This window comes from Gigantopelta aegis, chromosome 6 (genome assembly GCF_016097555.1).
Source record: "Gigantopelta aegis isolate Gae_Host chromosome 6, Gae_host_genome, whole genome shotgun sequence".
Taxonomy (NCBI): Eukaryota; Metazoa; Mollusca; class Gastropoda; order Neomphalida; family Peltospiridae; genus Gigantopelta; species Gigantopelta aegis.
The window spans coordinates 54,566,417-54,579,940 of NC_054704.1; the positions used below are offsets into that span (position 1 = coordinate 54,566,417).

Here is a 13,524-nt window from a genome sequence, read left to right on the forward strand (position 1 = left end):
TTTCACTTTTTTATTTTAGAACCACCCCCCCCCCCCCCCACACACCCCACCCCACAAGAAGCATGGTATTACAGTTTCACTACAATATCAAATCGAAATGGCACAGCCCAAAGACAATACAAATAATAATACTCATATATCAAATGAGGCTGGGTTTTTCTGGTTGTCCAATCAAATTATTCTTTGTTTGACCAGATGATAAACAAACAGTTTCGATGTCCGTCTTATGAGTGGATAATAGGGAGCATTTCAAAGCATATCTGATGAAGAATACCAATGTTTTATCTAAAAAAAGAAGAAGAAAGAAATGTTTTATTTAACGACGAACTCAACACATTTTATTTACTGTTATATGGCGTCAGACTTATGGTTAAGAACCACACAGATTTTGAGAAAACCCGCTGTCGCCACTACATGGGCTACTCTTCCGATTAGCAGCAAGGGATCTTTTATTTGCGCTTCCCACAGGCAGGATAGCACAAACCATGGCCTTTTTTGAACCACTTATGGATCACTGGTCGGTGCAAGTGGTTTACACCTACCCACTGAGCCTTACGGAGCACTCACTCAGGGTTTGGAGTCGGTATCTGGATTAAAAATCCCATGCCTCGACTGGGATCCGAACCCAGTACCTACCAGCCTGTAGACCGATGGCCTACCACGACGGCCACCGAGGCCTGTTGTTTTATCTAATAAGTCATTTCCCTATTTCAAGTCCACTGATACAAGAATAGAAACATTCAACATTTGTATAACTGTTTTTACACATATGCCATTAGTGCATGTTTAATTTTCTTCATAGCTCGTGAAATTTAAAAGAAATAAGAGACAATTCCAAGATGTGATATTGGAAGTAGATAATTTACCAAACTGAATTGGAAAACAAAATTAAAACATTGTTGATAGTAAAATATAGGGATTTCATCCACTGCAAAATACCAACAGTTTAAGTGCTTTCATACTGGCCCACCTTATGTTAAATGTGTTAATGAACACTGGCAGAGAGTAAATGTTCACAATATGTACCAGTGAATAAATCACAATACAAACATCTTCTAAGTATAAGCTACAAACTCAACTACATGTGTGTATTACCGTACAATGTATGAATCCCCTAAAGTTTTCACTGCAACTAGTAATAAGCATTTTCTAACATATTACCGTTTAAAGCTACTGTAAAATATAATGAAATGTAGACACAACTAATTATAGTCAGGTAAGCTATGTGATATATAAACTTTGATTTGCTGCTTTTCTAAGAATGGAAGTGAAGTGATTCTTGCATAATTCAATATGCAAGGAACTAAATTCTCTCATTAACTCAAGGTTCATTCTCTCTCTGTCTCTATATCACTGTCTCTATGTATGTATGTATGTATGTATGTACATGTATGTATATGTATGTATGTATGTATGTATGTACTGATGTATGAATATCTATATATTGTATGTATGTCGAGGTTGACTATTACATACATAGATATTAACGCACCGGCGCAGGGGATAATTAAATCCTTTCTGGCCTCACAAATTGTCCCATGCCGTTGCTGGGACTCGAACCTGTGGCACCGATTCGCCCGCAAATTGCAAGACTAATGTATGTATGTATGTATGTATGTATGTATGTATGTATATATGTATGTATGTCTCTCCCTCTCTGTCTGTATGTGTTCCTAATTATCCATATCAACTACATGTATCTGTATATCTGACACTATCTTCTAATATTGCTATGCATTGGGGGTGGGGTGGGGGGTGGGGGGGGGGGGGCACACTGTTTTTAATAACAATATCAATGGAGGAACAAGCTTTTACACCATGTATATTATGAAAATATTTAATACAACATTTTCATGAAAGTCCAATCTGCAGGAGCAGACAGATAATGTACAAATGTTTTGGTGGAGGAGAGTATAGCAGAGGCTAACACCAAAACTAAATGAAACATTATAACACATTACTCAAACGTTTCAAAGCATTTATTTATAGGTGTCAAGTTTATACTCTTCTTTATAACAAAATAAATTAAGTATATTATATTTGGTATCAAAATGTAGTTATGTTAAAAAAAATTAAAATGGGGTTTTGCAATAAAGCTTAAACTGGTATGATAAATGCAAAACTATATAAGCAGATAAAATTAGTTGCATTCATTATGTACAAAATTTTAATGATCTGCTAGTGTTGAGTAATGTTTGTTTTTTAATTTTAAGAAGCAAAAATAAAACAGTGAAATATTATTGAGTTATTGGTGGGGTGGAGGAGTGTTGCTGTGGTATCAAACTTAATAGGTCCAACAAAAATGATTCACAAATAGAAGTACTTGTGTTTTTCTTGCATACCAGATACATCCACCCATTTCTGACGTGATAGATAAGTCAGACAGGCACAGAATGACATCAATTAGCTAAAACTATGTCCCTCGTAAAAATGTAAATGAAATAACAACATTGTTGGATATTGGCAAGAATGACTATCATATCTATGACCCCTTTCATTCAATTTCCGAGGTTCTTCTGTAAACCCCATCATAGCAACTATGAAAACAAAGCATTCTGAGAGTACTGCTAAAGCAATACATGTCTCCTACTGGGCCCAATAAATTCAAGGCCCATAACGCTGAGAAAAATGAGTAAATTGACAAACTTGATCTACAATAGTACATGATAAAGCTATACACAAAATTTCACCTCAATATCTTAAGGCATTGAGAAAAAGAGGTCTGGAAACAGATTTTTTTTAATCTTCTATGTTCTAGGGCCATAACTCTGTCAAATATGGGTAAACTGCCATGACAGTTAAACTTGATGTGTAACAGTACATGATAAGGCTATATAGAAAAAGTCCAGAAAACTGTATGTGGGACAGACAGAGAGACGGACAGAGATGAAACCTACAGTCCCCTCCAGTTGAACCAGTAGGGGACTAATAACTAGAACAAATAAAAGGTTTAAGTTTTACACAAGATGGGTCTTATTTTTGTCATATTGCCATTGCTTTTATACAGTACTACCTGTATTTGGATAATTAATTTTCATGGAAATCTAAAATTCACTAACAAGAAACAACATATATTTAATGCAGCAAAACTATTTTTTTAGTAAAATAAGAATAGCTTTAAAAAAAGAAGTGAAGTACACATGTATGTTGTATTAATGCCATAAATTTCATTGAAAAAAAACATCTGAAAAAGCAAAAGGAAAAGAAAATGAGACATGTTTAGATGAAACCATTAAATGTAAGAAATATATTCAATGCTGAAAAAGTAAGTATACTGGAACAAAACAAGTTTAACACATAGCTGATGAAATAGGTACTCGGTAAATGAATCATTCCTCGCTTGCATAAAGGAATAGACAGGCATCTGGAACAATGAATGAAAGGATGTTCAATGACACCCCAGCATAAAAAACACATCGGCTGTCAAGTGTCAAACAAAGGTAAACGTCTGAATCAGTTCTCGGATCTGACAAATGGGAATAGTGATATTTGGCTGGGTGTTGGTAAAACACAGAATGGAACGAACCGAACCGGAACAGAATGAGATATGTATCATGTTAACAAAGTGATTGATACTACTCACCCTGACACAAATTACAAGGAAAGCTGTACTAACCTGGAGTTGTAGTCCTTCCTTCATTTACATAAATTCATTAACAAAATTAAAGGTTATGGTGAATTTGTAGGTGTTCCAAAATTAGGTAACCTGCAAATACTTGTAACAAAAGTATAGAGTCATGTTTTTGTGTCCCACATGGAACTGGAACTATAACGGATTAAGGACACGCTAACAAATTGAAATGTTAATCAGTACTTTTGAATTTTCATTCTTATGTTTTACATACATTTTTAAAAATTATTTTTTATAGCAATAATGTAGATGAACAATACAGAAAGATACAAATAGATTTTTTTCCCATAGATTTCCTACAATAAACATAATATTTTGGAAACAAATTGAAATGACATCATTAACAAAGTATAACAGGTTTAACACATTCAACCAAAGTCAATGTATTGTTAACCTATTCAACCAGTCAATGTATTGTAACATAATAATTTCAAACATATACATTATAAGGGTTTATATACAGCTAAGCCAATGCCACACAGTTAGTTGAGAAAAAAAGATGTCAACATTATACCAATTTTGTTGTCCATAGAAACTAAGTGCCAAATTCAGCCTTTAACATTTTTTTCAAGGCAGTCAGATCCTGACATTTGCTGTATTAAAAAACAGATGGGTTGGATTCAATGTTGATCGCATTTTTAGTTTTTTTAACTCATGGCTTTTGTTAGAAACAGAACATTGGGGTTAATGAACATTAATCTGTTATATCTCAATTTACCTGTTTGACATACACTTTTATTATAATTGTTTTCCTTCTCAATGATGACAAGCCTTTTAGCTTTAAACTGAGAGCTAAAAATCTTGCAAACAGTGTTAATATGTGAGAAATTATTATTTCTGTGGCCCACAAAAAATGACAACCATCATGAAAAGTGGGTTTTTTACCCTACATTTCTGTTGTTCTCAGTTCAGTCCAGCCCATTCTGCTATGGGTTTTACCAACACTCCTGTTTTGCTGTAAGTAAACTAACAAGTTCTTAAGTATTAATAAAAGGAAATTTTCCCAACAAAGGAAGGTGGAGTGAGGGACATATGCCCAGACAAAAACTACTGTACAATATATATATTATGTCAACTCATGTTTCAAGACAAATATGAATAATGAGAATATAACAATGCATGAAATTTCACTAACAAATATCCGAGTACATGGATATAAATGAATATGTATTGTCATGAGTCACAAGCTTAGAATAAATAACACTTTTTTTTTTTTAAATATCAAACATGTATACGCATCATACATTACAAATTTTTGATAACATGACCAAATAGAAACTAAGGTTAACACAAACATGTACATGAATACTTAATGGATGGCAGTATGTTAGTTATCTTTAATATAACTCAGGGTTTTATTCCAACCTGCCATCTTTGAAATTTTGGCCTGTGGATTAATTTTCTTTATCACGTCAAAGTGTAAAGGTCTCCTGATATTTGGAAGTTATAAGTTTTAGTGATTTTGTCTACGTATTATTACACCTAACTGTGTATTGCAAGTGGTACAGGGAGTGGTGACAGTGCAAATGAGCAGAAAGAAATATAACGGAATGTTTTAATTACTGACTGTTAGGTGGAATCACATACCGTACTATAGTCTGTCTCATCATCCTACCAAAAAGTGGGTTTTTTAAAAATTATTTCAGTTTGGTTTGACATAAAATAAAAACTAAAAGTCTTTTGGAAATAACAAAACATTACTATTTTTGTTTGAAATTTAGAAAACAATCGGCTCAGAAATAAATAACTTGTAGTAAATTTCATAGTGTGGAAAGGACAATAAACTTTTTAATTAGTACTAGTAGAGGTACATTTTGTGAAAATACACAAGTTGACACGAAGGCTAGAAATTAACACCTTCATTCCACCGTTTACTTTTGTTGAGGAGATAAAAATTAATACAGTATGGATCCTATGATTGTGAGAAAATGCAGCAAAAATACCTCAAATTTAATATTAAATTTAACATTACATGTAATTTTTAAAAAAGCTTTCTGTCAAAGAGAAAAAAAACCCATCTAGCTTTTCAAAACCACACAACTTTGATCAAGACAACCAGAACCAACTGACATTATAAATGGATTTTTTAAAAAAGCCAGCCAAATATTGCATCTTGGTATAGGTAAATGAATGATCAAAAACTGAAAACAGTCAATAAATATAAATGAAATTAAAATACTGATGCATATTAAATAAATATATGAGCAATAATCTTATTATCTAGATCATAGGGGAGAACGTTTGAGCCCAGTAATTTTTTTAATTAAAAGGAAAGACTGTTACAAAATAAGAACAAAATATTACTAAATGTCACATGCATAACTAATATTTAAATGTGAAATAAAAAAAGGAGAGGGAAAAAAGGGAAGTAAATAATGTAACTATACATGTAGACTTCTTTTTGGCATTATCTTATTCACATGATTGGAATATTTACTGAAAGAAAAACAAGTGACAATTGATCAATTTGAGACAAATAGTGAATATCATATGACACATTAACTGCAGACAACATAAATGAAGCAATGAACAAGCACAACATATCTCATCTCTAGTGTGTCCTGTCAATACAAGATGGCCACAAAATGAAATGTCCAACATGTCGATTCAGTTGGAGAATATTAACATGATCAATATAGCCATACTATATTCTTGATCCAGTTTCAGAGTGCTAATGCTAACAACAGAACCAATATGACTACAGTCCATTGTCAATCCCATTGAAGAATCTTTGACAAAAAGAATCAACATTGCTATACCGTATTAATGATTCCGATTGAGAATAACAACAAACTGAATCAACACTGCTATACCATAATATATTCTATTATCAATCCCATTGAAGAATATTGACAAAAAAGAATCAACATTGCTATACCATATTAATGATTCTGATAGAGAATAACAACTGAATCAACACTGCTGCACCATAATATTACCGATTCTATTTGTGAATATTAACGTCAGAATCAACAATGCTAAACCATATTATTGATTCACACTGAGAATACTGTAAACCGGGAAAAAATTGTGTGCGTATTCATTTGGCATCACTCACGCCCAACCTCATCGCGAAATATATACGCATGCATTATTTTCCAGCTTAAGAGTGTGCTTAGGTGGTGTCTGATTTTCTATAAACTAATAAACCATGAAGGAAAACAAACAAAATACAGTTATGATAATTATCATTCAACTTACTGATGTAACAGACATGTTCAGAAATACTACATACTAGTAAGTATTGTTCCATTTCACCAATTCACAATAATTATTATAAATCATGACCATTAATGTCCGTTTACTCACGTTTGTCATGAATTGCTAGACACTACATGTAATTAAATTATTCCAGCCTTTTTCCACCCAGTGACAAAAACTTCACATTTGCGCTTCAGTACTCTCATTCAGGAAATGTAACTCAAAATAATGAAAAAATAACAGGTTACTAACAAGCTTACTTAATTTAATTGTTTCGGCTACCAACAACAATAACACAACTTTATTTAACTCAGATCACCAAAGGTACCGATATATTAATTGTTAACAACTAAAGTCGTGAGCTGTGTTCCTGTTACATGCAAGGTGGGTAACCCTCTTTACCAGAGGCAATTGTTCGATGTCGAGTAACAGGAAACATTGATTTTCCGACAATGATGTGTTTTTTCCACACAGATATAGGCAATATTGGCTTTTTTTTTTTTTTTTACAGATGCCAACAATTATTCGCGAAATTTAAACATCACGAACATGTGCTAATATGCGTATTCGCAGGAAAAAACACGTTGCAATATTATTATTAATCCGGTTTACAGTACTGAGAAACTGAATCAACATGACTATACCACTGATTCAGTTTGATAATATTAACAAGTGGAAACACTATGAATAATCTACTGTTAATTTGTCTTACAAACAGAATAAACCTAGCTACATAATAGATTTAGAATCAACGTAAATGCTCTGGGCTGGTGATCCAGTCTGACTTCACTGACACAGAATCAGTTCAGCTGCACTGTTGTTCATTTGGGTCAAGTTTACTCACGAACAGAATCAATGAACTGCACAAAGCTGTTCATTCAGTCTAAGTTTACTACAAATAGAATCAATGCACCTGCACAAATCTGTTGATTCAGTCTACGTTTACTCACAAACAGAATCAATGGAACTGCAAAAAGCTGTTGATTCAGTCTACATTTACTCACAAACAGAACCAATGGAACTGCACAAAGCTGTTGATTCAGTCTAAGTTTACTACAAACAGAATCAATGCACCTGCAAAAAGCTGCTGATTCAGTCTACGTTTACTACAAACAGAATCAATGCACCTGCAAAAAGCTGTTGATTCAGTCTACGTTTACTCACAAACAGAATCAATGAACTGCACAAAGCTGTTGATTTAGTCTACGTTTACTACAAACAGAATCAATGCACCTGCAAAAAGCTGTTGATTCAGTCTACATTTACTCACAAACAGAATCAATGCAACTGCACAAAGCTGTTAATTCAGTCTACGTTTACTACAAACAGAATCAATGCACCTGCAAAAAGCTGTTGATTCAGTCTACGTTTACTCACAAACAGAATCAATGAACTGCACAAAGCTGTTGATTCAGTCTACATTTACTCACAAACAGAATCAATGCAACTGCACAAAGCTGTTGATTCAGTCTACGTTTACTACAAACAGAATCAATGCACCTGCAAAAAGCTGTTGATTCAGTCTACGTTTACTCACAAACAGAATCAATGAACTGCACAAAGCTGTTGATTCAGTCTACATTTACTCACAAACAGAATCAATGCAACTGCACAAAGCTGTTGATTCATTCTACGTTTACTACAAACAGAATCAATGCACCTGCAAAAAGCTGTTGATTCAGTCTACGTTTACTCACAAACAGAATCAATGAACTGCGCAAAGCTGTTGATTCAGTCTACATTTACTCACAAACAGAATCAATGCAACTGCAAAAAGCTGTTGATTCAGTCTACATTTACTCACAAACAGAATCAATGCAACTGCACAAAGCTGCTGATTCAGTCTAACAGAATCAATGTGACTGCACTAATATAAGCTGTTAATTCAGTCCAAGTTTATTAAACAAATCAATGTGACTGCACTATGTTATTGGTTAAGTTCCAGTTTATTAACAAACTGAATCAATGCTGTTGATTTTGCCCAACTTTACTAACAAATAGGAAAACTGTACTATACTGTCAAAAATTTACCAAAAAATCAACGTGATTGTACTATACTGTTGATTCAGTCTCTTTACTAACAAATAGAATCAAGGAAACTGCACTATACTGTTACTTCAGTTCGCCAACTAAAAATAAGCAGTAAAAATACAGAATAATGTTGATTCAGTCCATGTTTACTAACAAACAGAATCAATATAACTGTATTATATTGTCGATTCAGTCTGTTTATTAACAATCACAATCAAGGTGCCTGCACTATGCTGTTAATTCAGTCTGACTTTACTAACAAACAGAATCGGTATAACTACTGTTGATTCGGTCTGATGTTATTAACAATCAGAATCAATTGGACTGTACTATGCTGTTGATTCACTGTCTTTTACTTACAAAACAGAATCAATGTGACAGCACTATGCTGTTAATTCAGTCTGACTTTCCTAACAAACAGAATCAGTATAACTTCACTACTGTTGATTCGGTCTGATGTTATTAACAAACATAATCAATGTGTCTGCACTGTATTATTGATTCGGTACAACTTTACTAACAAACAGAATCAATGTATGTACTGTGCTGTTGATTCGGTCAGACTTTACTAACAAACAGAATCAATGGTGTACTGTATGTCGATTCGGTCAGTCTTTACTAACAAACAGAATCAATGTGTGTACTGTGCTGTTGATTCAGTCAGACTTTACTAACAAACAGAATCAATGTGTGTACTGTGCTGTTGATTCGGTCACTTTACTAACAAACAGAATCAATGTGTGTACTGTGCTGTCAATTCGGTCAGTCTTTACTAACGAACAGAATCAATGGGACTGCACTGCACTGATGGTTCAGTCTGTGGAACACAATCAATATGGCTACACTTGAGGAACAAAGTCTTCTTCAGTTTTCAAATGGCCCTCCACACACTCGCTCATCAGTGACTGCTGTTCATCACAATCCACACTGGAATTCCTCTTCTGCTTCGACGAGTCGCGTCGGAGAGACTTCTTTCCTGCATAAGTGAATTTCATAGAGTCGGCAGAATCCTTGCGGTGTTGGTCTGTCGCGAACTTGACGGACTCTTCACCCCCCGAGCCCTCCATCACTAAGGACTGAGAGTCGGTCTCATCTCGGCGATGCAGACTCGCACACTTGCTCGAGTCCTCCCCACCTGAACACTCAGCTATCAACGACTGAATGTCGGCATACTCGGAGCCGGAGTCCTTCCTGTGTGAATTGGAACACCGGTCGGACAGCTTGCTTCCTGTAAAGTCTGTCGTCACTGACTGCATGTCGGTGGAATCAGAGTCGCTGCAGCAAGGAGCCATGTCGTCCCGACTGCTGCAGTTCGTCTCGTGGCTCGAGTCGATGCTGGACTGTCTCCCTGCGCTCATCTCCCCATGATGGAAACACACGTGTTGAGGCAGAAGAAGAACCTTGACCTCGGCTTCGGTGTGCTCATCGGCCGTAGATGACGGCTCGAGTTCCTCTACTACAGGACCCGTGGCCATGCCACTCTCCCCGTCAGGATGAACACTTTCTGTGCTGCCACCAACCTGAAACAAAGCAGTTCAGAAAGTTAAATGTTCCTTAAAAACAAAAACAAAAAGAGAAAAATAATAAAAATAATAATTTACCCCCCAGAGAACCTAAGAAAATAAAAACTATGTAGGGCAACGACCCCCAGTATTTGACCACTTAAGAAAGAAAGGATTATAACATGTTCATTTTATTGGAATTTGCTAATATTTGTTTTTCTTCATACATACTTACTGGCAATGCTATTCATGAAATAGACCCAAGTTTTGTTCATGCGGTATATGCCGACTAGAGTAGGTTTGAGTGCCGCAAGGAACAGTATGCAGTATTCGACCAGATGACCCAGTATTCGACCAATTTCTAATTAACTAATAAAACTAAACTTTGAAGTTTAGTTTACAGTAAATGCAACATATATCAAACAACTAAATCCAAAAACTGTTGATTTTAACAACTGTAACACATATTCATGCATTTACGCACACACACACACATGCTTGTATACACATTCACACACGCACACATACTTTCTGATAAACAATCTCTTTGGTCTTATCTCAATTTACAGATAATGATATTAGACTGAAAATAAAAGAAAATATAATTGTGTGAGTCCTCACAAACCGCACCAAAAGACATAAAAGTAATACATTTGTGGGTTCTTGGGAGTTTATTTTGGGAATGTATCTTCAAGCTTTTCTATTGGTCGAATACTGGGGCAACCCTCTCTGTTGTATGTCATGATTTGATCACATGGTCACGTGATCAAAAATATGACTGAGGTCACATTGCATTGCCAGCGTTGTTCGACCATAAATAAAAGCATTAAAGATATTTTCAAACATTTCAAATGGATTAGAAGTATTGCAAATGTTCACAGAATGTTGGATGGTGTAATAGCATGCTATAAAAATGGCTGATGTTCATATTATCACTATAGCTGATGAATATATACTTATGTTCATTCACATGGTTATAGTCTGCTATTGCGTTTCCGGAAGAAAGAATGTTCACCCTGTCACGTATGTTCTAAGTACTTTGGGAAAATCTATATACTATTCAGTTTAAACGAGTATGGTAGTTAATTAAATACACTGGTCGAATACTGGGTACTGGTTGAATACTGGGGTCACTGCCCTACGTAAAAACGTTTTCTGTCTTCAGTCAATAACATAAAAAGTTATGATACATATTCAATGTTTCTAAAAATATTTATAGCAAATCTTCTAAAACATTTGCATATATACTACATGCAGTGTTACAAAAAGGTATAAAGAAGAAAGAAAATGATCCCAACAAAACATATGCCTCATAACAGAATTTACAAAAAAATCTATTTGGACATCATTGTTCACAATGGTCTACCAAGCCAAAATTACATCTTGCTTACTACATATCAGTTTGTACATTCACTAACAACTAACCCACTGTCATGGACAGCCAGCCCAGAAAGCTGAGGTGTGTGCCCAGGACAGCATGCTTGAATCTCTATTAGATATATGCAAATGAATGTATAGTCACTTCTCATTTTAACAGTTATCATTACCTTGAATGGAATACTCAGATACTGATAAACATTTTCTGGGAACAAACAACTTTCAATCTTAATCTGAGTTTCTACACTGTAATTTGTGATCTAACAAACACGTCATTTTCATGTAGTGTCCAGGGATTTTTCCAATGAGTAAAATGAGTTAAAGTATGTACCGTAACAATTCCAATGTAACAATTCCAATGTAACATCGGGTGAGGTTTTTTTTAATTAGGTTAATAAGTAAATTAAATGTTCCTGTTTGCTTTGTAAATAATGAAATATGGGTCAGCTCATTGTACTGAAAGTTATTTAGTAAAGTCAGATCTAGTCGAAGCTAAGAGAATGGGGTATCCTTTTAACAACACATTTTGAAATTAACAAGTGTATCAGTATCAGTATGAGGTGGGGTGCAGTTGCTCACACTTGTCTCACACTCACCCACAGATAGAAAATTAGGAGTTTTCCTGTACTTGTTTTCAATTATCTTGCTTCAGTATGTTATGATTCTTATAATTTTAAATGTGTAGAATTGCCCTTCTGGATTGCTCTCCTGCTATTTCCAAATGGAGAGCCTGGGCTGTATCACAATTTGGTAATATTGCACAAATAACACACATCAGATAAGTTAGGGTACGACATCACCTGAGCACATTGATTTATTAATCATTGGCTATTTGGATACACAGTCTTAGAGAGGAAACATGCTACTTTTTTCCATTAGTAGCAAGGCATCTAATTATATGTTCTATCCCAGACAGGAAAGCACATACCACAGCCGTTGATATGCCACTCATTGTGCACCGGCTGTAACGAGAAATAGCCCAATCAGCCCACTGACTGGGATCGATCCTAGATGGACCACCCATCTAGGGTTGAGTGCAAACACTGTCATGTTCTAAAGATGTTGTTTTTGGGAGGGGACATAACAAAAACATCTTAAATTATATTGACCAATGTAGTATGGAAAACTAAACAAAATCCAGCAATCAATATATATATATTAATGTGATCCTTACATGCATGCCATATGCTCGAAGAATATCCAGTTTGCACATTGGGCAACTTCGTTGATCTAGAAGCCACGGGTCAACACAAGATTTATGAAATATATGCCTATAAATATAAATGAGAAACATTAAAAGAAAAACATACAATGTAGTTGGTTTTTGGTCGTTAATTTAACAACCAAAACAAAAGTCTGCTTTTGGATTTTGAATTCATGTTTCAAATCTGTTATAGTAATCCCATTGAAATACTGAAACACATTTGGAATAGACAGGAAAGGTATTGTTTATCCCAACATATCAGTAGTCACATTTAATTACAGTTTTGTTAGCAATAGTTGTTTATCACAAGATTATACAATCAGCTCGACTCTTCTTAAGAATCTAAATAGATTCATGCACTCAGATTATGCCAACTGTTGAAACAGTAAGTAACAATTATAAGAAGTTATTGTCTTCATGAAAAAACAATTATCCGGTACCATCACAATTTAATATAATGCTTAAATGGGTGGGTGATGTAAATTTCTACTAAACTCACATTGTATTAAAATAACAAAGTTCTGTTTAATATTTTATGTTAAGCAATGTTTTGTTTTTCAACATGTAAAGTGTTTATT

General features: G+C 34.6%; 1 protein-coding gene across 1 annotated transcript in view; it reads right to left on the reverse strand.

Annotated features, from left to right (window-relative positions):
- Positions 1-1,603: 1,603 nt before the first annotated feature.
- Positions 1,604-13,524, reverse strand: part of LOC121375214 (RING finger protein 150-like) — a 34,405-nt gene continuing 22,484 nt past the window's right edge. The window contains exons 5-6 of the mRNA XM_041502522.1: positions 12,917-13,013; positions 1,604-10,383 (exon numbers count right to left, since the gene is read on the reverse strand). Coding sequence (XP_041358456.1) covers positions 9,703-10,383; positions 12,917-13,013 — 778 coding nt within the window. The 3' untranslated portion in view covers positions 1,604-9,702. The remainder of the gene's footprint in view (positions 10,384-12,916; positions 13,014-13,524) is intronic.